This window comes from Cyclospora cayetanensis, unplaced genomic scaffold, assembly GCF_002999335.1.
Source record: "Cyclospora cayetanensis isolate NF1_C8 unplaced genomic scaffold, CcayRef3 CcayRef3_contig_4, whole genome shotgun sequence".
Taxonomy (NCBI): domain Eukaryota; phylum Apicomplexa; class Conoidasida; order Eucoccidiorida; family Eimeriidae; genus Cyclospora; species Cyclospora cayetanensis.
Window position 1 is genome coordinate 187,380 of NW_020312369.1, and position 22,368 is coordinate 209,747.

At 54.7% G+C, this 22,368-nt stretch overlaps 1 protein-coding gene across 1 annotated transcript; it reads right to left on the reverse strand.

The window, feature by feature from the left end:
* Nucleotides 1-1,885: 1,885 nt before the first annotated feature.
* Nucleotides 1,886-22,118, reverse strand: LOC34623229. Its single transcript, XM_026334296.1, has 27 exons — nt 21,738-22,118; nt 20,946-21,353; nt 19,733-20,632; nt 19,572-19,661; nt 18,967-19,402; nt 17,898-18,172; nt 16,869-17,082; nt 16,341-16,446; nt 16,105-16,224; nt 15,489-15,780; nt 13,861-14,634; nt 12,871-12,990; nt 11,887-12,369; nt 11,333-11,668; nt 9,853-10,677; nt 9,595-9,819; nt 9,019-9,183; nt 8,120-8,653; nt 6,478-7,210; nt 5,814-6,267; nt 5,454-5,777; nt 4,549-4,813; nt 3,981-4,052; nt 3,367-3,743; nt 3,076-3,223; nt 2,596-2,725; nt 1,886-2,049 (listed from the first exon to the last, which is right to left on the reverse strand). The coding sequence occupies exons 1-27, from the start codon at nt 22,116-22,118 to the stop codon at nt 1,886-1,888; spliced, it is 9,351 nt and encodes a 3,116-aa protein (XP_026190081.1).
* Between the last annotated feature and the right edge of the window lie 250 nt (nt 22,119-22,368).

The following is a 22,368-nucleotide window of genomic DNA, read 5'->3' on the forward strand; positions in this document are numbered from 1 at the left end:
CACGGAGTGGTGGAACAGACTCAGGATGCTGGCGAGCTCCCGCGGAGACTGTAGAGGAGCAGGTACTCGAGAGCCTGAGGCGCTCGCAGGCGGGCATGCCTCCCAGTGGGAGGAGTGCCACTTGCAGTCCGCTGAGGATTGTGAAGCCCTCACGTATGACGATCTGGTAAAAGCGCAACTCTACTGGGGAGATCCCCTTGTACTTTCGGGGCGGAAATATCGAAACAATTGGCAGCTCCCGGTTGTGTGGGGTTCTGAACTGCCAGAAGAGGCCACGTGAAGCGCGCCTGCTGCTGTGGCATTTTTGGGCAGGCACAGGCACCTTGCGTCTGTGTCTGTCTGCTTGCGCTTCCCCACCGCGTGGCTGTGTGTCGCCTTCTGTACCCCAACGGGCTATGCAGCAGCCCTCGTGTGATGTGTGCAGCAGTACTGCGTGCTGCCGCAAATGCTCAGAAATAAGGGGGGCACACAGACGGCACCGAGAGAGTGCCTAAGCCTACGGGGGGGCGGCCTGCGTAGGGAGCCTGAGCGGCCTGTAACAACCTGGCAGCAGAGTAGAAGACACTGCAAAGCACTGACTGTAGACTCGCGTTTGGCAGCTCCTGCTGCACCCTCGAGGCTCCTTAGGTGCCATGAGGTACTTAGTAGTCTGCCCGGGACGCTAGGAGGCACGCGCGTTCATGGTGGAAGCGCACATGCATTCTTGTCAGAGCCAAGCCACGGGGGGAGTTTTTAGTCATTTACTCCCCTCCCCTCCCCTCCTTCCATAAATGCTCTTCTGTGGGCACATACGTTGTAATCGCGGACGCCAAAATCACGCATTCCTGCACTCAGCACGGCAAACCCGCTCAGCAACACTCCTGAGAGAACTCATGTCGCAGTGTACGTACCCCCAGCTGAGCCAAAAAACTCTGTACGCGACAGATAGACGGACCTCGAGAGGGCCAGCTGAATGATATTCGGCAGCAGGAGTTTGCTGGAAACGGTGTCTATTACCCGCTGTCTGTACGCTCCTGAGGCAGGCAGGCTTTGGGGGATCCTTAGGGGCCCCCAAAGCTCTTGGAACGCGTTTGTCTTCCAGTATACTCTATAGCCTCTTGTGCGCTCTGCGGAGTGGTAGCCGCGTGCCCCTCTATCTAGAGGCGTTCTTTCTCTCTCTCTCTTCGTCCCGCTGTCGAGACATGAACCTATAATGCGGTGAGCTAAAAAGTACTTTCTCGGAGAGGGCCTCGAGAATTGTATACATCAACTACAGCTGATACAGGGGTCAAAAGTTGGATAGATCAATGTACCTATCACATGCACTGACTCTAACATGTGGCAGCAAGGTGGGCTCCTAAACGTAGCAGCTTGGGTGTGCAGGAGGAAGGCACGGAAGGGCACAAAAAAGATTCCCGCCTCCCCTTTCCTCTACGACAAACATTCCGAAAGCAGCATGCTCTAGCGTATATATATATATATACAGCAAGGCAATCATGGCTTCCCAGTTTCCGGCCTGGCGACCACGCCTCTCGGCTAAACTACTGCTCATCACGCGCCGCTCTGTTGAAGCAGAGATACCCCCAAATGCCGAAGCGGGCGGCACAACATCAACATCAACATATATATATATATATATGTATATATATACGAGTATACCGAAAAAATGTATTATCTTGCACGCAGACGGAGTCGCCGGCACATGTTTAAACACAGCCCGCAAAATAAGTAGGACTGACTGAAAACTGCCTGCATGCATACATACATGTATGCCTGCACACATACATGTATGCCTGCACACATACATGTATGCCTGCATACATACATGTATGCCTGCATACATGGATGCATGCACGACTGCCTACAGTCCTGCATGCATATATGCGAACGTCGTGCAGTCTGTCCATCAGAATGTTAGATCTCGAATGCGGGGAATGCCCCTCAAGCGCGCCCACGTAAGGCGTCGAAGTGCTCGAAGTTGGTGGCTTGCCCACTCCGCGGTTAGTCGCTTCAAGCGGCTAGAAGAGAGTCTCAAAGGCTTGCCACGCTTCAGCAATAAATCTTCTTCTCCTGAAGATATCCGAGGGAAATCGCAAGCCACTGCAACCGTGATGCGTATTTCTTGAACACAGAAGCAGCGTGCTTGGAAGGGTACAGAGACAACAGGCGTATTGATGCACATGCAGAAAGGCACACCGGAGGAGAGGAAAGGGGTGACCAGACAAGCAAGAAGGCATGCAGTTACAGGAGCACACAGCACTAGGCAAAATGCTTTACCCATGCATCGACACATAGCGCAAGATTGTTTCGGCACAAAACGGGAAAGAGGGCAAACATGCACACACTACACACGCAAAGACGCACATACACTACACACACAAAGATGCCACACAAGCACAGAGACACAGACGACACGGAGGACGTATAAGGAACGCAACAGCAAGAGAAGAAGCAGCGCTCAAGGAGGGGTAAGCGCATTTAGATGTATGTAGGCGCGTCTACAGGCAAATGTGCAGACAGCCGCCATGCACACCTTCACGAACTTGAGTGTTTTAATGGAATAAGACAACAACCCCAAGGTTCGACACAGTTTGCAGCTTTGTGCAGCCAACGCACCGTATTCGTCTAAGTGCAGGCATCCCCACTTGGCGGCTCTGTCGCCTACAGTATCGACGGCAACAACTAAGACTGCCGATGCTGGAAGTTGCAGGAAAAGTGACAAGCCGAAGCCGCAGACTGATGCATGCTGCAGCAAAGCAAAGAAAAGAACGCAAAGATGCAAGCTACAAAATGCCGACATCCCACCAGCCACGCCACGATGATGCGCTCAGCAGATCGCATGAATCGGCTGTGTGTCAAGGGCAGTAGCAGTCGCAGAAGTTCGTATTCTTCTCGTCTGCTGTCAGCAGTTTCCTGCTTGCAAGCCTCATAAAGAAGTCGGCGCCTTTTCCTTCCCTGTTCCACCCTTCCGCGCTGATGCGAATGGCCACTTGCAAACCCGCGATGGTAGTCACAAGCAAAAGAAAGAAAAGCAGCAAAAATCCGCAGAGCAAGCGACATGTTCAACAGGCGCATCAGACCGACACAAAGACGTACCCGTCTCAACCCTGCAAATCGCGTGAGTTGCTTGCCAAGACACGCAACTTCTTCTTCGCAACAATCTGCAGAGCAGACGAGAAATCCGCAAGTCAGGCAGATGCAAACAACGGGGGGTGCATGCAGCCCCACAACTGGCGACGCGATCCTGAGAAGCAACAGAATACACCAAACACACAGCCGCCAAGAATGTGTATGTGTGGACTGCAGCAGCAGCAGCAGCAGCAGCAGCTGTTGTTGCAGTGGCAGCGGAGAGAGATGACACCCCAAACTCAGGCTTCCTGCACGTACTGCACATCCAGAAAGTGATTGTAAAGCTGCTGATACGACTTGGGAAGGACTGCAGGGAAGGGCAAGTTTTGCAGAGCAAATATCGCCAGCGACGGTCTGTCGACAGCTGTGCTGCTGATGCGCTGCCACAGGAGCACAGCCTTTGCGCCAGTGATTTCAAGCATTTGCAGGAAATCCGAAGGGAGAAAGCGTCGTGTCAGCGGTTGGTAATACAGGGAATGCGAGAGGAAGGCGCTCCCCACACGCCCTCCAACGGCTAGCGAATTCTCAAGCAGCTGCAGCAGCTGCTCATGCACATCCTTCTCTGCCACTATCACCGGCAATACACAGCTCGGGGCGCTCAGAGATGGCGGCAAGGCAGCTAATGCGTGAAGCATCTGCAAAAACACGCGGAGAAACAACAAAGCCCTTGCACGAAAAGCCACCAAGGCACAATGCACTCCCTAGACTGCATGCCTCACGCTCTCGTGCAATTTCTTTTCCAAACTCCTTGCCTACTATGCGCTGCTGACTGCCTTTTTTCGAAAGGCACAACACTTTCTTGCATGCAACAAGAAGCAAAACACTCTCTGGCCACTCTACTGCCCCTTCTCGGTTATAAGACTCCAACCTACCTGCAGCTCGTTAAAGACTTCCACGAGCGCCTGTGCCTCTTGCTGCTGCAAATCCTCGTCTTCAGCTCCCTCCTCCTGCAAGACACAGGCACACACACCAGACACTCCAAAAATCTGCTTTTACACCCACATGCTTGCACTCAAGCCTGCAGGTGTGTACACACGCATACATACACATATACATATATGTATATATTATCTGCAACCACATATACATATACACACATACACATGTACATACATGCATGCAAACACAGGCATATGTATGTACATATACATGCATATCCAAACACACATGTACACACACTCGTACAGACATATGCCCACACATACATAAACATACATAAACTCATATAAACATGTACAGAGACATATACGTACACATATACATATATGTATATGTAAAATGTTTCGTGCAACTGCTGCTCTCGCACAGCCGACACAACGGCAACAGCCCTTCGAGGCGGCAAATCGACGCCACCTCTTGCTGCATTTTCTGCAGATGTCGCTGAGAGCAAGGAGAAGAATCAGCTGCAGACGCTTCCACGGGTTAAGCCTCGACACCCACCGATCCAAACAGGAAGACTTCGAGAGACTGAGGAAGCGGCAGTCCCTCTAGGAGGCAATCACATTCGGCGTCTGGCGCGAACGGCTTTAAGGAAGTCAATACATCTTCGAGGGTGGAGCCACCAGTCTCTCCAGCCCCTGAAGCAGCAGACGCCGTTGCTTTTGACTCTGGTGAAGACATGCTTTTCAGACTTCCCGAAGGCAGCAGAGGTGCTCCCGAAACTCCAAAGGCACTCACTGCCTCGGCCTCTTCGAAGGGCAGTTTGCTGCAACACCCCACAGCAGTGTGAAACAAACAACCCCACCGCTGAGAGCCTGTGTTTCAAAACGCACAGCGTTTCCCGCCCCCCCCCAAATGAGATCAACGCGCAACTTTTTTTCCAGAGCAAGCCAAAAGGATGGCTACACACATCGATTCGCATGCACAGCACGCGGAGCTAGCCACAAAAAAGCACAAGACAGAGGAAGAATTCAAGGCTCACAAAAGAAACAGCGACAACACTCCCTATACGCATTCTAATGAAAAGCAGGAAAGGGATACATATACACAGGCAGGCAAGGGATACATATACACAGGCAGGCAAGCAAAGAGGACGAGGAAAATTAGTTAGAGCACATGCGTGTGTGCTTGCTTCCCTCTCTCTTTCTCTCTATTTCTCTCTCTCTTCCCTTGCGCAATAAAATTTCACGCCATACGGCGAAAACAAGCAGCCATCCAGCATTCAACAAGCACAAGTGATACGAGCCGTCTACACCGATATGTGCAGGCAAGGTAAAAGAGTCCGCCTGAAACTTCTTCCCCTGCTATCTTCTTCCCTTCCTCCCACCCCACGAGCCTATCTTTCGGAAACAACCGCTAGGCCAGTGTATCTACACCGCGCTTAGAACGCGGAAGAGGAAACATACTGATCAGGATGCATCGCCTTGAGCAGTAAGTGAACCTTGCGAAGCCACGGCGTCAGTCCCAAGGCAACCACACGCAAGAGTACTCCACGGCGTTCCTCATCGGTCAAAACGCATTCGCTGGAATTTTCTGCCGCTTCGTCTGCCTCTCTCGCTGTGTTCAGCAGCGGCGTAGCAGATGCGGATGCTGTTGCTGCTTCAGGAAGCTCTGCTAGGCCCTGCATTAGCGGGTAGGGAGGTGCAACAGCATTCAAGCGTGTTGAGGATACACCGGAGAGAGACGGTGCCGTGATGAGCTGGCTGGCTCGTCTTGAAGCAGAGCGCCCCCTGTCGTGTGACTGCTGCATCGCTGCCTCCTGCAACTTTCTCGCTGCAACAACACGCTTCAAGTATTCCCCTGCAGCGGCCTTCTGAGTAGCAGCATCACTTCCTGCGTTGCTGGGGAAGCAGTCTCCACATGCGTCAGCGGAAGAAGGGGGGGAGGGGGGACGAATCGCTAGAAAGGCTGCTCCTAAGTGCTGCCTTTTCGGCGGGAAAGGCAGCCGTCTGCCGATCAGACGAATGTCGTCACACCACACGGCGAAGGCTGCATCGAGATCTCGCGTCTCCTTCAGGGGTCTAAAATCGTCTTCCAACGCCAAAGACTCCGCCTCGACTTCGCCTTCCCACCGTCGCACGCGGGCAAAAGACTGCAGCCATGGAGTGCCAGCCTCTTTATCCGCCCTTGCTGCTGCTGCATCTGCTGTTGCTGCATCTCGCTTCCCCAGAGCATCACACGCACCGTCCATTTGCAGTGCCCCCTCACGCATACAGCTGCCTCCTCCCCGCGAAGCGAAGTCTCCTTTGCCTCCAGAGTGCAGTTTCCCCCCCCTCTCGTCCTCGCTGCTCGCATGCAAGGAATGAGGCGACCCTTCTAACGCACTTGCGCACCTCCGGAAAATAGAACTACTACTGCTGCTGCTGCTGCTCCGGCTGCTGCTCGTGCTGGTGCGCCTCCTGCTCCTCTCCCCCCCCAGACGGACGCCACGCTCTGTCAAATGCTCCTGACGCTCCTGCCTCGCCTCCGATTCATCTTCCTGCACGACTCCGACATGCAACCTACCCCAAAAGACATCCGCAGCAGAGGTCTCAATGGCAGAATCTCTGTCGTTGCTTGAGTCTCTACTTTCCTCGGCTGCTGCCCTAGCCGCTGCGTAGGCTGCCTCAGTTATCTCTGCACGCGTTGCTGCGGCATCTGCTGCTGCTGCATCTGCTGCTGCTCCTGCCATATGAGGAGCACTCCCTGCAGCTTCCCCAGCAGCAGCATAACGTGCTGCACTCGTCGCAAATGCCTGCAAACTTTCCTCCTCCTCTCCCTCCGCGGCGCTCTGCACTCCCGCATGCAAACGGCCAAGCCTCTGGCGCTTCGCCTCCACGACAGGATCCTCCGTCGAAGAATCCCTCGGCTGTCTGTGTCTGTTGCTGCTGCCGACACGCTGCTGCTCCTCCTCTTCTGCTGCTGCTGCTGCTGCAGCGCGCTGCTGCTCAAGATTAGCCAGCCGAGACAGGAACTGCCACAACGCCTCGTGCGGCCGCCGTGGGGTGGCGCGCTGCTGCTGCTGCTGCTGCTGCTGCGATGGCACAGCCGAACGCTCAACAAGGAGCCGATGTCGATCGCTGAGAGGGAGACGTTCCCACCACTGCCACACAACGCAGAAGCATTCAACTATGAAGAAAAGCTGCAAATACATGCGCGCAGCAGCCCGCGCACACGCCGATGTCTCGTGAGGTGCCTCAAGAGAAGGGCATCCGTTTTGTTGCTGCCGCTGTTGCTGCTGTTGCTGCTGCTGCTGCTGCTGCTGCTGCTGCTGCTGCTGCTCTTCTAGTGGCCGCTGTCGACGCTGACTGCCCCCCAGTTCCCCACATGCATAGTCTTCCTTGCTCGACTCCCCCAACCCAGTCTGCACTTCAGAAGATCGCTGATCTTGTTGCGCTCTGGAGGACCGCTCTTCCTGCTGCTCCTGCCCAACTTGCTGCTGCGACGGCAGCAACACACGCTGAGTTTCCGTTTGCGAATCCTCCATGCGTTGCGATTCGTCTGGCGACGCTGTCTCTGCGTCTTCTCGCGACGTTTCCGTGGGAAGGCCTTGTTGCGTGGCAAGCAGCCCTTGCATTGCCAGAGTGCTGTGCATCAAACGCTCTTGCTGCTGTCGCATATTTTCGTTGACTGCGGTGCTGGAGGGTGTTTCGCCCACGCCCACATTGCCTTGGCGCGCAAGCGAACTAGGGGTATTGCTGCTGCTGCTACTGCTGCTACTGCTGCTGCGATTGCGATCGCTGGTCTCCCCACTTTCCATGTTGTCGCTGCTGCTGCTTGTTGACGATCGAGGCGTAGTTAAGCCCACGGAAAAGAACTCGAAGTCACTAGCATCGCTGTTAGTGGTGCCTGCCGGAGCAGCCACAGCGTCATGCAGAGGTTGCTCAAGCCGCAGCTGCTGCGGCAGCGCTTCTTCTAACCGCATGCGCACGCGACTAGCCTCCGACGAGGCCGAAAGGAAGGCAGCACTCCCCGAATGCCGACTCGGTGCGTCTATCCGCCGCTGCTGATAATGGTGCCTTTGCATCGCCAGCACCTCCTGCTGGTGCTGCACCCCCCCCATCTCCTTCCGCGCGCGACGCTGCTCTGTTGCCTCTTTGGCAGCATGCATAGCCTGCTGCAGCTCAGAAGGCCCCTCAGTGGCTTCTTTCTCTGCAACAGTTGCATGCAGATCTAAGAGGACGCGTGTCAGCAAGAAGAAGCGAGTGTCAAGCCTTTTCAGAGATACTGCCCAAGCCAAATCGACAGTGCTGCCTCCTTCCGACGGCAACAGAGGCCGTGCATCTGCATGCGCTGCTGCTTCGAGCGCTGCGTCTGAGGCGGCAAGAAAGTCGCTCGCTTTTGGGCTGCAGCTTCGCGTGCCGCTGTCAGCAGCTGCCGACACGCTTCTCCCAGCGTCGTTCTTGCTGCTTGCGCGAGTAGCCACGAGACTGGGCAGCAAGGGCACCCCCCAAAGCACCAGCTGCTCCGTGTCATGCTGATAAAGGTCCCTTGGTGTGAAGCCGCTGCTGTCCACGTCATGCGAGCGCAGCAGCTCGCTGAAGTGTATGTACACCGCATGAAGCGCGTGCAAAGCCTCAGGCCGCCAGGATGACAACAAGGCCCACTGCTGATTACGCAGTGTCAGCTGAACGCCGTATACAGCACCACCAACGTCGGCCATAAACTCAACAACACTCTTTAAAACGCAAACAGCAACAGGAAAAGCAGAAGAGGAGGAAGCAGAAGAGGAGGAAGCAGAAGAGGAGGAAGCAGAAGGGGAGCATTCAGCGTCTACAGCCGCACGGGAATGTGTGTTGAAATCTCTAGAGGCAAGTAGAAAGAAAAGACAGCGCTCGTGAGCATCTCGAAAGGGCATTGTAGATATATATATATATGTGTAGATATATTTATACATAGATATGTATAGCTATAAATAGATATAGATATATTCACATATATATTTACATATATATTTACATATGTATTTGGATGTACAATTATATAGCATACCTCTGCATGATCCACGGCATCGCTTAAGAGCTTCGCAATGACAGCAAGTGGATGCCCTAACAGAGAGCGGCGTGATAAATTTCGTTGGCGTGTTGGTTTGGGGCTTTTGGGGAGATTAGCGGAGCTTTCTTTTCTTGCTGCTGCAGTAGCCTCGCCTACGACGCGCTGCTGCCTTGCCGGTTCGGATAGCTGCCGCATACTGTACGTGAACCGTTGCTGCTGCTGCAACGCATTGCGCTGCTGCTGCTGCTGGTGTCTGATAATCCTCATCGCGGAAGCTTCACGACCCTGCTGCCGTTCTTGATTGAGCTGCTCATGTCGACTTGCTCGCAGACTGTGCCGCTCCGCCTCATCTAGGGGTTCCCGTTCAGGTGTCACGGAAGCACTTGATCCTCTCGAGCTGCTCGAAAGCGCATGGCTGCTGGTGCTGGGCAGCGCATGCGGGAAGTCTTGAGCAGCTGCGCTATCCAAGGGCCCTCTCGCTCGAGAAGAGGAGCTGTCTCTGTCTGCGTTTTTCGTGTCGGTGGAAGCTGCACCTGCTTCTCGCATTGCAGCAGCCAAGATAGAGGCCGCTGCGTCTCTGGTAAGCAGCAGGGGAGCAGGGAAGCTCAGAGGCGAAAGCCGCATGGCAGATCTGCAGAGATGCAGCAATTCGGCAGTGGAGGGCGAAGCGGGGAAGGGGTAGCTGGCATGCTGGCACTTGAGGGGGAGGCCAAGGGTGTGAGCGATTGCACGGCGCTTGCGTTGGAGCTGCAAAAGGCGTGCAGCCAGCTGTTGCTGCAGACGACACCAAGAAAAGCCCTCTTCAGCAGCGGGCACAGCTGCTCGTCCTACGAGTCTAGTTTCAGCAGCGAGAGCAGCAGCAGCAGCAGCACTGCTGCTTCCAGGAGGAGCTTGAAGGAGGGGCGGAGATCCCCTCAAACCCCACGCTCCAGAGGAGACAGCCGCTGCCTCAGCCGCTTGGGGAGACACTTCGCTCTGCAGGATGCGCTTCAACTGCAAGTTCGCGAGCGATCCAGGAAGGGAGTCGACGAGCAGCAGATTGACGGGCTGGCAGCAGTAAGGGCAGGGCAGCGACTGCTCTGCGAGCAAGGTTGCATGACTCTGCGCCTTGCTGTGTCGGAGGTAGCACTGCAGATGCATGCGATGCCCACAACTCCGCAAGACAAGGCCATGGTGCTCTGCGTTCGGATTCAACAGTATCGGCGTCTTCTCCCCAGCAATGCCAGCAAGCCACTCCCGGCAGCGGCTGCTGCTGCTGCCGTGCATGCTGCGTCTCCCGCGATCCCCCCTGCCCTCTCTTCCAGCTGCGCAGTCGTTCGCTATCCACGGAGACGGCCACAAAAAAGGTGGAAGCGTCGCTCTAGGCGCAGATCCTACGGCAGAAAACTGTACGTGACACATGAGCCCCACTGGATTGTGAGTCTCCACCAAGTAACTCGCCGTGCAGCTGACTGCAGCAGACGCAGCAGCCGCGACTGCCGCTGGCGGGTGCTGCGGCAGCAGCGCCTCATCCTCAAGACGACACGAAACACAACGGGGAATCTCTGCATGCGCCAAGTGGGACGCCTCCGCTAATTCTGCTGCATGGCCTTGTTGGAAGCTCTCTTGCTTCTTCTTGAAAGCCGCTAGAACCTCCACCTGCCGACGTCTGGCTTCCTGCAAAGGACCCCCCTCACACACGCAACACACGCACTGCTGCTTTCTAAAAACCCCTAAATCCTCAGATATGTGCAACACGTCTCACGCCGCCCTGCCCTCTTCACAATCAAACGACGCAGAAAACTGGTCCGTCAGACAGGAAAACGAGACGAAAGAGAAAAAAAATCGGCTTGCTGCCACTCTTCTACCACTCAAGTGACCACAGACATAAATAAAGAGGCCCCAACATGCAACACATACACCCATCAACACACAGAAAAAAAACATACACCTACGTATACATACACACATACATGCATGTGCATGCAAATACATACGTACACATACGCATACATACATACACGTACAGATACACATACACAAATACATATACACACATACATACGAATACATACACATACATATACACATACATATAGACATACATATATACACATACATATACACATGCATATTTACGTGCATATACACATACATATACACATACATATATACATGCATATACACATACATATACACATACATATATACACAAATACACATACACATACATATGCACAAATACACATACATATAAACACACACACACACACACACACCCCTAAACATAGAGAAAACTAGCCACTGCTACGACGCTGCTACCCCAATGGACCTCTCGCCATTCGTTCGCTCGATCTTCAGACAGCTCTTCGGAGAGAGGCTGCTGCTGCATTCCTGTGGCTTCGTTAGCTGGAGGGGTCCCCTCTGTTTGCGCTGAGGCAGCAGCACTTGTTGTGATGAGACCTGCGCCAGCTCTGCCTGCAGCAACAGTTCCTCCCGCTGCACCCTTGGCAGACGAAGTTGCAGCTGCAGACAATCCTGCAGCGGCTGCCTTCCAAGCACGCAGCCGAGTCGCAATCCGTGGGCAACAAGACGCAGACTCAAGCACCCACTCCAGCTGCCGCTTGTGTGTTTTGAAGCGCGAGCTCTGGCATAGCCCATAGAGCACCTGAGGAAGAAGGCAGCAAAGGAAGGGGGCAGAGAGGAGGGGATTCGACGAGAAGGGGAAGAAGCCTCGCACAAGCGCGACTGCATCCGAGGCGCCTCATGCCGACGGCATGACGCCGAAGGGAAAAGAGCACTCGCATACATAGGCGTGCTAGCTAGCTAGCTAGCTAGATGGCTAGCCAGACGAGAGCTAGGCCTTCGCGTTCGCTCGCCGCTCACTTGCAGCAGGTTGAATCTGATGACAAACGGAAATTCGGGGGGCGCTCTGCAGGCACGCCGCGAGGCTGAAAGCTCTCTAGGAGGCACGCGAGAGGCAACGGCTTGTGAGGAGCCGTAGATGGCGCTCCTCGCTCCTGCTGCCGCCATGGCAGCAACTGCTGCTGCAGTGACAGCGGCTGTGGGGTCGTCGACCCCTGCAGCAGCTGCTGCGCGATCTGCCTGAGCAGCAGCAACAGCGCCAGCAGCCACCTGCTGTAGAGACAGCAAGTTTGTCTGCACTCCGTGCGTTCCTGCGAGCATGACGTGGAAAATGAAAGCCCCCAAGGAGTCTGGCTGGTAAGCTGTCTCTGCTGCTGTCTCAGCTTGAGCCTCGCGAATATCTGCATTCCCTTCTGCAGAAAAGCCTGCTGCCGACACAGAAAGTGCATGCAGACTGCTGCTGCTGCTTCTGCTTCTGCTTCTGCTGGGAGCCTCGCTCTCGCTGCTGCTCTCTCTGCTGCTTCTGCTAGGCGCCTCACTCTCGCTGCTGCTGCGCTGGTCAGGCAGAGATGCAGCAGCGTCCAAGCTTGACGCGACACCCCCTTCGCCAGCACTGCTCAGGCGCTGCTGGTTTCGATGTGTGTCTATCTGCATCCGGGGGGAGCTTGCGGCATTGCTGCTCGTACTGCTGCTCCTTCGAGAATGTGCAACAGATCCTGAAAAACTGCGATGCAGCCTCCTGCCCGTAGACGTCCGTCCGCGGGGTTGCTGCTGCTGCTGCAGCAGCTGCTCGCGCTGCCTTTGAAGGATCTGAACGGCCTCTTCCGTATGCGCATCTTGCGGGGAAGAGCTCATGCCGAAGAGACTGAGGGCACTAGTCAGCAGGAGTCGCTGTCTCTCGTGCTGGCCGCCTCGCTGCTGCTCGAACTCCGCATGCTGCAGCTGACCAGGTGTCGCTACAGCAGCAGCAGCAGCAGCAGCAGAGGCAGCAGCTTCCGTCGGCGCCTTCGCGCACTCCGCCTCGGCTAGGCTTCCTCCGCCTTCCGAAGGGATCCGCGTAAAAATTCTGCTGTACAACCACTCGGAGGCAGAGGAGCGAATAGAAGGCGCTGAGAGCGACGCAGACTGAGAAGAAGAAGATGTCGCTGACACCGTTGAAGACCTCTCTGGTAAAGACGGCTCCAAGTCGTTTTCTTGTTGTGGCTGTTCTTGCTCTTGTTGTTCTTGTTGTTGCAAGTAATTGAGGTAAGATGCAAAGCCCAGCTCGAAAGGATCTGCAACTGCGGGAGACTGCAGCTGGTGCCTTCTCTTCTTGGAGTCACACGGCTGCGCTTGCTGCCGTTGATACTCTTGGTACTGCGCAGTGAGATCCTGCAGGAGTTCTCCCGCGTCGTTGATGAGGACGAGAGGGAGAGGGTGAGGAGGGGAGACTCTTCGACTTTCTGCAGGCAAGCACTCGAGGATTTCTTCCGTGATTTGCGCATTGAGAGGCCAAGCTGTGAAGAGTCGCAGACGTCGTCGTAGCCACTGCGTGAATCTTTCGCCGTCTTCTTCTGCTGGCGCTGCTGCCTCCTGCGCGCCTTTATTCTGGCGCTGCTGCTGCTGCTTGGTGGCCTGCGCTTTCTCCTGATGTAGTGGCTCGTGTTGAGAAGTTTCTACAACAACCCCACCTGAGGCGGGTTGGTGGTGGGCTGTTGCCGACCGCCCGCTGGCGCTGGAAGCAGCAGAAGTCGCACTCCCCTGCCCCTCCCCCCCTCCGTCTGCCAGTTCTTGCTGCTGCTTTTGCTGCTCGATATCGGCATTCGTTTCCCGAGGAGCACGCGCGAAGGCTGCCCTGGCTTGTCTTGCAGCGGCTGCAGCGGCTGCTGCTGCCCCCCGCTGCTGCTGCTCGCTGCTGCTGCTGCTGCTGCTGCTGCCTGCGGCGGGTCGTCTTTGCTTCGGCAGCGTGGCAAGAAAATCGGAATCTTCCCGCGCGGCTCGTCGCAGCTGGAGCGCGTAGCTTTTTCCGGAACGTCCGCCGCTGCTTCCCTCCGCTTCTGCGACAAAGGCTGCCTCTTCTTCTGGACTGAGCGCTGACCACGCATGCGTCAGAGTGTAGGAACGCAGCAGAAACGAGGAAATGCAGGATCCTTGCCATCGCGAAACATTCAGCACGTCGGGGTGATCCAGCTGTATGGACACGTATCCCATCTCTGCTGCTTCGATGGCGTGCAGCAGCAGCGTGTCTCCCGCCAGCTCGCCGCTGGAGTTGCTGGTGTCTGTCGTGCTGCTGCTGACACTCAGCGCAGCTAGCCGTCTTGCGACATCCGGATGCGACTGCAGAAAGCACACCAGTGCGTCTTGCTGCCGCTGTTGCTGCCGGAGGTGTTGCAGCTCTTCGGGGGGCAGTTGTTGACTCGCCTGTGCCTCGAGACTCATCAGGCGCAGAAGCAGCGAGAGAGTGAGTTGCAGGTACCTTGCGTCTTCCTGCTGCAGCAGAAGCTGCTGCAGAAGGAGCAGAAACACCACGCCTCGCACAGCATCACTAAGGGCAAAACGAAAAAAGCCCATGCGATAGACTTCTGGTATCGGAGGGGAAAGAGGGGCCGGTGGAAGCCACTGTTGCAGGATCTCGGGAGTCGCTTTTATCTGAGCTAGAAACTCCTCTTCGAGCTGTTGAAACTCTGGCCATGAGAAAAAGGCACAATGAGGATCATAATGCTTCCACTGATCAGGCAACAAAACAAACTGACCAGACGACATTCCATGGGCTGCCCTGTACATGCTTATCTGCAAGAGAAGCGCACACACAGAAAACACACATACACACACAGAAAAAATACATACACACACACAGAAAACACACATACACAAAGATCACACAGAAAAAAGACATACACACACAGAAAAAAGACATACACACACAGAAAAAATACATACACAAAGATCACACAGATTACACATACACACACAAACACATACTAAAACACATACACACACAAACACACACAACAAATATACACAGAGAAAAAAGATGCACACAGAGATAACACATACACACAGAAAACACATGCACACACAGAAAACACATGCACACACAGAAAACACATGCACACACAGAAAACACATACACACAGAAAACACATGCACACACAGAAAACATACACCCACAAACACATACTAAAACACGTACACACACAGAAAAAACATATACACAAACAGAAAACACACACACACAGAAAACACATGCACACACAGAGAACACACACCTACAAACACATACTAATTCACGTACACACACAGAAAAAACGCATACACACAGAAAACACATACACACACAACATGTGCACACACAGAGAACATACAACCCATACAACACACAAACCCATACACCCACAAACACATGCTAGAACACGTACCCACACACAAGCACACAACACATATACACACACTGAAGCACGCACAGAACACATGCAACCGCGAACACCCACAGAAAACATACACACCCACATCCAGAAATACTTTGAAATAGGAGACGCATTACGCCGCAGTCTCGCATTTGAACTGAGTCCAACCACTACTACCACTACTACTGCTGCGTGTTAGGGAAAGACAAGCGTGTAGCAATGCCTCCCCCTGCTCACCTCTGCAAGGATTGAGTCAATCAGCTGCGTTTGTTGTTGCTGTTGCTTGTATGGCCAGCAGACGACATCCTGGAGTGTACTGTGTGGCTGTGGGCCCCGCATGAGTTGGTGCCTCAGCAAGTGTCGAAGCATCTCGCTTTCAGACTGGAAAAGAGAATTGCGAGGCTGCAAGAGCTGCAGCAGCAGCAGCAGGAAGCCGTGCATGTGCTGTCTAATGTACTCCGATATCTCGACGAAGCCTTCGCCACTGCTGGAGCTGCTGCTCTCCAGCGTATCCGCAAGCGGGAAGCAGCTTGGACCGTGGCGCCCAACAGAGTACGCCACAGACAGATCCAAGGGAAGCTCAGTCCTGCAGCAGCAGCAGCAGCAGCAACAACAGCAGCAACAGCAGCAGCAACAGCAGTCTGTCTGTCTGTCTGTCTCTGAGGGGCAGTCTACGCAAGCAGTGCACTGGGCAAACATGCAAACGCGACGTGGGGAGAAGAAAGGCAAGGGCACCCTTGCGCTACACACCCTTGACAACACGCAACATGAAGGCTTTTCTAAAGCCGACAAGAGAGCATTTTCCTGCCCCCTAGTCGTCCTCTAATCCCTGGTTGTTCAATTGCTTTCATGCGATCCGGGGAAGCCTCTTTCAGCAGACACGCGCTTAAAGGCCTCCCCCTTCCCCTCCCCTGTCTCCTCGTCTACAACGCCGCCCTCTCCATGACTGCCTCTTCTCGAGGCAAGGTGCTGCCTTTTAAGAGGCCAAGACAGCTGCAGACACTACTGCCACCACTACTGCAAACCCCCAGCAGCAATGGCAAACGCAACGCAACTCACTGTAGAACGAGCAGCAGAATCGCAGCCTGCGGAGGTATACTGCAGAAAAGCATGCGAACTGCTCTCATATCCACATCAAAAGTCACAGACTGGTAGAAAGCCCGTCGATAACATAGGCATTCTTGCAGAAGCGTCGCTCTGAGAGGCAAATACACAAACTACATACACATAAATACACACATATGCACACATTTACAGACACAAACAAACGCTTCAACACAACCCACCCATACTTGTTCGCACAGGCGAAGAGCCAGAGGGCGCCATGTGCGTGAGGCGTCGACCAGGAAAGCAGCAAAGAGGGAGGGAGAAACAGAGAGGAGCGACAACGCAGGCAGAAAAAAAGACATGCAGCGACACAGGGAGGCACACACAGGTGTCACTGGTAAAAAGGCCACGAGAAAATCAGAAAAAGCTGTCTAGCCACGGATCGCAACACGCGTCAAGACCATCTGCACAGCAAGCAGGAGAGGATACCCCTCATCCTCGGCAAGATATACAGCTGCAGCTGCAATGCAACTGCGCCTACCCGTTTCGTCTCCATATCCCGTTAGATGCCTGATGGTAGAAAATCAAGGCTCTGAGAGCATGCGTCGTGAGTTGCAGAAGCTTCGACTCCGAAAGCCCCAAAAGGCTGTACAGCGCAGCATGCAGAGGGTCCTCTGCATGCTGCGGTGTCAATACTGCCTGCTGGAGGTGCTGCTGAGGCTGCTCGAGCGTCTCGCCTTCCTCTTTGAAGAGGTTCTCCTGCTGCTGCTGCTGCAATCGGCGCCTAATGGCAGCTTCTCTCTCGGGGTGGGCAAGGAGCGCAGACAGCAACAAGAAGTACAGCCGATGCAGCGGTACGTGGAGGGAGACAGAGTGACGACTGCAAAAGAAGTCTCGCTGGCGCCCCTCGGGAAGCTCTGCAGCCATTCAAAACAACACACACATGCACATGAATCACGATGCATGGCGCATGCGTCGTCTAGGAAGAAGCGGCAGCCCTTGAATGCCTCGCGGCAAGCAGCGCGCAAACACACAGAGAAGGCCATATATTTGATATATATATATATACACTCCCCAACCAGGTCCAAACACGGCTGGTCAGGGGTCCTCCATGTGTTCAATACACACACATACTCACACACAAACACAGATACACACACATACACATACACACACAAACACACATACTCACACACAAACACAGATACACACACATACACATACTCACACACAAACACAGATACACACACAAACACAGATACACACACAAACACACAAACACACAAACACACACATACTCACACACAAACACAGATACATACACACACAAACACACACATACTCACACACAAACACAGATACATACACATACTCACACACAAACACAGACACACACACATACACACATGCACATACACACAAACAATACAGCTGCATGGGAGCACATGTTGAGCGAGCGAATAAGTACTTACCGAAGATAGAGGTGGCCTTAATGGAGCCTTCTGCGCGACTGCGGATCTGTTGAAGGACGCTTGGCAGTCCATCTGGGTTGGCGATGAGGGGGAGGATAAGATCAAGACGGCGATCTCGCTCGTTCGCAGTTTGAACCCACTGAGAGAGTTTTCTCTCGACGGCTCTAAGGAACGCAACTGCAGGTCGCCAGTGCAGACACACGGCGAGTTCAGCGAGCACAGAAGCGTTCTGCCCAAGATCAATGGAAAGGCAGACGGCATGGGTCCATGCTGACTCGTCCTCATACTCGACATGCCTCTCAGTCTGTCGCCGATGAGCATTGCATCCCTGACTCAAGAGGAAAAGGGGGAGAAATCCGTTGCCGCAGAGCTGGTGCAAGTGAGATGGGCACTCAGACAAAACTGCACACCAAGGCACACGCACAGAGGCGGCAGGAAGCAGCGAATCAGCGATGGTCGATGCGAAGCCTTCTGCGCTGGCTCATGGGAGGGTAGCGAAGTGAGGCAAGGGAACAGAAAAAAACAAAAACGCGTCTGGGAACGACAGAGCATCCAACGAAAAAATTAGACAGACAGAGAGAGATAGACATATGCAGACAGAGAAAGATAGACATATACGGACAGAGAGAGATAGACATATGCAGAGAGAGAGAGATAGACATACACGGACAGAGAGAGGTAGACATATGCAGACAGAGAGAGGTAGACATATGCAGACAGAGAGAGGTAGACATATGCAGACAGAGAGAGATAGACATATGCAGACAGAGAGAGATAGACATATGCAGACAGAGAGAGATAGACATATATACATACACACATACAGAGAGATAGACATATACAGAGAGATAGACATACATACAGAGAGATAGACATATAGAGAGAGAGACAGAGAGATGGACGAACAGACAAGAGAGAGAGGTAGACAGACGGACGGAGACACATAGATACCGAGAGGGCGACACAGAGAGGATATGCGAGCAAGTAGGAAGAGTTGCATGAAGAGCACGTTGTTGTCTAGGCGTTTGCCTGTAATTTTGTGAAGGCCAGACAGCAGGGGCGAAGACAGGAGAGGAGCAGCAGGAGGAGAAGCGAGCGACGGAGGAGGAGAACACACGAGCAGTTTGGGGGTGAGCGTGAGAGGGGAGAGGAGGAGCAGCAGCATGTTGATTGGTGAGCAGTGCAGTCTAGCTCACACTTCGCCAGCATTTCCTTTTCCGCGAGGAGGTATCGGATGTCGTTCATCGAGTTCACGTAGGCACGTCTCCGCAGCAGAGAGTGCTTGACATCCACGCAATAGGGAGGCAGCCCATGGTATGAGACTGAAAGCTGCAGAGAGAGGCGGCAGGAAAAAAGTTGCGGAAGCAAAAGGCCAAGCCTCAGGAGTTTTTCCAGCAGCGATCGAATGCTCAGCACTTGGACGGTCACGCGTTCAAGTGCAGAGTCTCCCAGCAGCACAAGCGTCTCGTATTGCTGCATGAAGACAACGGCGAAGCGTTCCTTAACCCAGTCATCGAACATGAGTGCTAGCCACAAGGTAGTCAGTGCTCCGTGAGTATCTCGAGGAGCCTCATGTGCCTTTTGCAGAAGGACGGCACAAGCGCTTGGACCTGATACGAAGGCAGCTGGCAGCTTCTTCGGGGAGACGACGTCTGCTGCTGCTGTCGGGAGAGAGGCTTCTCCGGCATCCTTCGAGGATGTTTCCATGGATGCAGCAGGAAGACACGAGGCTGATGGAACCCATGCGCCTCCTTCTGCAAAAGCAGCAGCAGCAGAAAGCTCATCTTCAACGCCACGTTGCGGATCCCAAGGAAGGCCCTCTCTTGGTGCTGCTTCTCTTGCTGTTGCTGCTTCTCTTGCTGTTGCTGCTTCTCTTGCTGTTGTTTCTGTTGTTGCTCTCTCTCTTGCTGTTGCTGCTTCTCTTGCTGCTGCTTCTCTCGCTGCTGTTGCTCTTGCCGCTGCTTCTCTTGCTGCTTCTCTAGCTGCGCTCTCTCCCCCCATGAAGCGTCCCCCAGTCCAACCGCGTGCGGCAGCAGAAGTCTCTCGACGGGAGGCTGCAGTTTCTGTCGAGGGAAGCCGAACAACCACGAGGAGATCTGAGCCTGCGGCGTTGGAGCCGTCCTCTTCTTCCTCTTTTTCCCAGTTTTGAGGATCTTCGAAAGTGCCCGCCGTCCCATCCTCCGCTGTGGCGCGTAGCAGTAGTTCCCCACTGTCTGCACCGATGCTCGCAGCAGCAGCAGCAGCCTCACTCACCTCCTCAGCACTCCGTGCTTCAGGAGGATCCAGCGGATTGTAGAACCCCACGTCAGCAGACGCCGGTGCTGCAGGAACGCCCCGTACAAGATTTTTGCGTTCGAGACCATTCAGACCCTCGTAGAGGGGATAGCAGGGGGGAGCGGAGAGTCTCTCTTTCAGAGAGAGACGCGCGTCAGAGAAGGCGCCACCTCCTGCCGCAGCAATAGAAGCCTCAGTCTCAGTCTCTCGGTCGCGTTCACGCGCGGCGAAGGCTGCCACGGGGAAGGTGCCTTGAAGAGCCTCAAGAAAAGCTCTCCCGCAGCAACGACGCATGGCCTCATGCTTCCCGCAAACTTCCTTCAACTCGGCTGCCAGATGCCGAGCACTTTCCCAGTGACAGCCCCCACACAGCGCCACGAGGTGTCTGGCTGCCGTCCTCAACAGGAGCAACAACAGCACTTGCGTGGGCTGCGGAAGAACTAACGTGGGATCCTCGTCACGAGAGTCTCCAGCAGAATGCAACGCGCAAAAGCCACTGGGAGACCACGCACTCGCATCTCCACAGTCGCAACATCCACCGCACCCCGAACGATAAATAAAATAACTGTGCCCTTCATGATGCCCAGCCTACAAGTATACACACACACCAACACAGTTTTCACACACACACACATACACACACACACAAACATAAGGACTCTCCTCGCAATGTGTTCCTCTTATACCCAGCCCATACACACATACACCTACATATATGTATATATATATATATATAGACACCCCGAGACACAAAGCGGCGCACCGCTATACACATGCAACGCACTTTTAAGAAGACACACACTCAGAAGGACTAAAAAAGCCCCTCCCCTCCCCTCCCTTCCTCTTCCTTCCCTGCTTCTCGCATGCAACGCGCTCCCTCCCTTCCCCGCAGAGGCCCTACCTGAAAGCAGGCAACGCAGATACAGCTGCTTTGGCTGCCGCCGCATGTCAGACATCGATAGGCTACATGCTCGCCATCCCACACTTGACTGCACCGGCTCTGCCTCAGCCGCAAAGACGAGAGAGAGGCGAGAAACGCGCAGCCCCCCTCTACTGTGGGAGACGCCGAGACTGTGGGTAAGAGCAGCCGCAAGGCTTCTGCTGGATCTACAAAGGAAAAGACACAAGAATACAAGGTCAGGAGCAAGTGAGGATCCTCCAGCTGAGCGCTCAAGACGTGGCACGCCGCATGCACCAACGCCTTGTCGGGTGGCGAGAGAGCCTCTCGCAACAAACGGCGCAACTCAATTTGCCCCAGGGGCCCCTTGTACGCTGCCTCGACAGCCTCAAGAGACGGAAGCGCAGACCGCTGGAGCTTCAACTCGAAGGAAGGAATGCCTTCGTGCGATGCCTCCTTCTCGCCGGGAGGAGGGCACGGTGGCGCTTGCAGCTGCTGCTGCAGCTGCTGCTGCTGCAGCTGCTGCTGCTGCTGCTTCTTTTGCGGAATCGCTGCAGAGGCGCTAGAGAGCGGCAGCGACTCCTCCCGAGACTGCCTCGTCCTGGAGAGGAAGGCAGCACACGCCTCCAGAACAAACAGGAGCCTCGCTTTAGACAGCAGCATCAGCCGCGCCGCAGGAGGGGAAGGGGCTTTTGGGGGGCCCCCTGGGGGCCCCGGGGGCCCCCCAAAAGAGTCCACACCCAGCAGGGAATCCCCCGAGCTCCACACGCTGGAATCCGCAGACGGAGAGAGCGCTGGAGGGGGCCCCCAACGCACAGAAGCCGATCCAGCTGCACTTGGATCGCGCCTTCTGCGATCGTACCATCGCAGCGATAAGGGGCTCATTGCTGCTGCGCTTTCTGTGGGGTATCCAGCGGGATGCTCGGCAGCTGCTGAGTGCGAGTCAGCCGCCATTTCGCCGTCTTCCTCCGCGAGCGTGCGCATAGCTCCCACGACACCCTCCGTGAGCACTTCGCCTCCGAGGGGCAGTGCTTCGCGTTGGAGATCAGACGCGCCCTCCAGAGGCGAATCCACGCGACGTACCTCTTCTCCGTCTTCAGAAACGTGCGACTCGCCGTCAACGTCCATGGGTGCGCCGTTGAAGCCCTCCTGTTCGGAGAGCACCGCTCGCTCCATTCTGTCAAGACGCTTGAAGCCCTCCTAGACTTGGCGTCGTTGGCTGCCCATGGAGGGCGCTCTGCTCTTGCTGCCTTGCGCTGTTGAGACTGCCACACTGCCCTCGGAGTCGGCGCCTCCAGTGCTGCACAGCTCGCCGGTGCGATGGTGAGAAGCGTCCTAGATAGCTCGGAAGTGAGTGTCTTGGCGAGGCGCTCTTTGGCAACCAAAACAAAGGGTGCTACAACGCTTTGAGGCGCACAAATCCAGC

What these genes read in the sequence shown, in the direction of transcription:
- LOC34623229 (XM_026334296.1), bottom strand. Translation starts at nt 22,118, where the DNA reads ATGGAGCGAGCGGTGCTCTCCGAACAGGAGGGCTTCAACGGCGCACCC. An exon ending in CCTTGATTTTCTACCATCAG is followed by an intron (nt 16,447 to 16,868) that starts GCATCTAACGGG and finishes TGCCTCTCAGAG; the next exon opens with CGACGCTTCTGCAAGAATGC. An exon ending in AAGGCGATGCATCCTGATCA is followed by an intron (nt 4,814 to 5,453) that starts GTATGTTTCCTC and finishes GGGGTGTTGCAG; the next exon opens with CAAACTGCCCTTCGAAGAGG.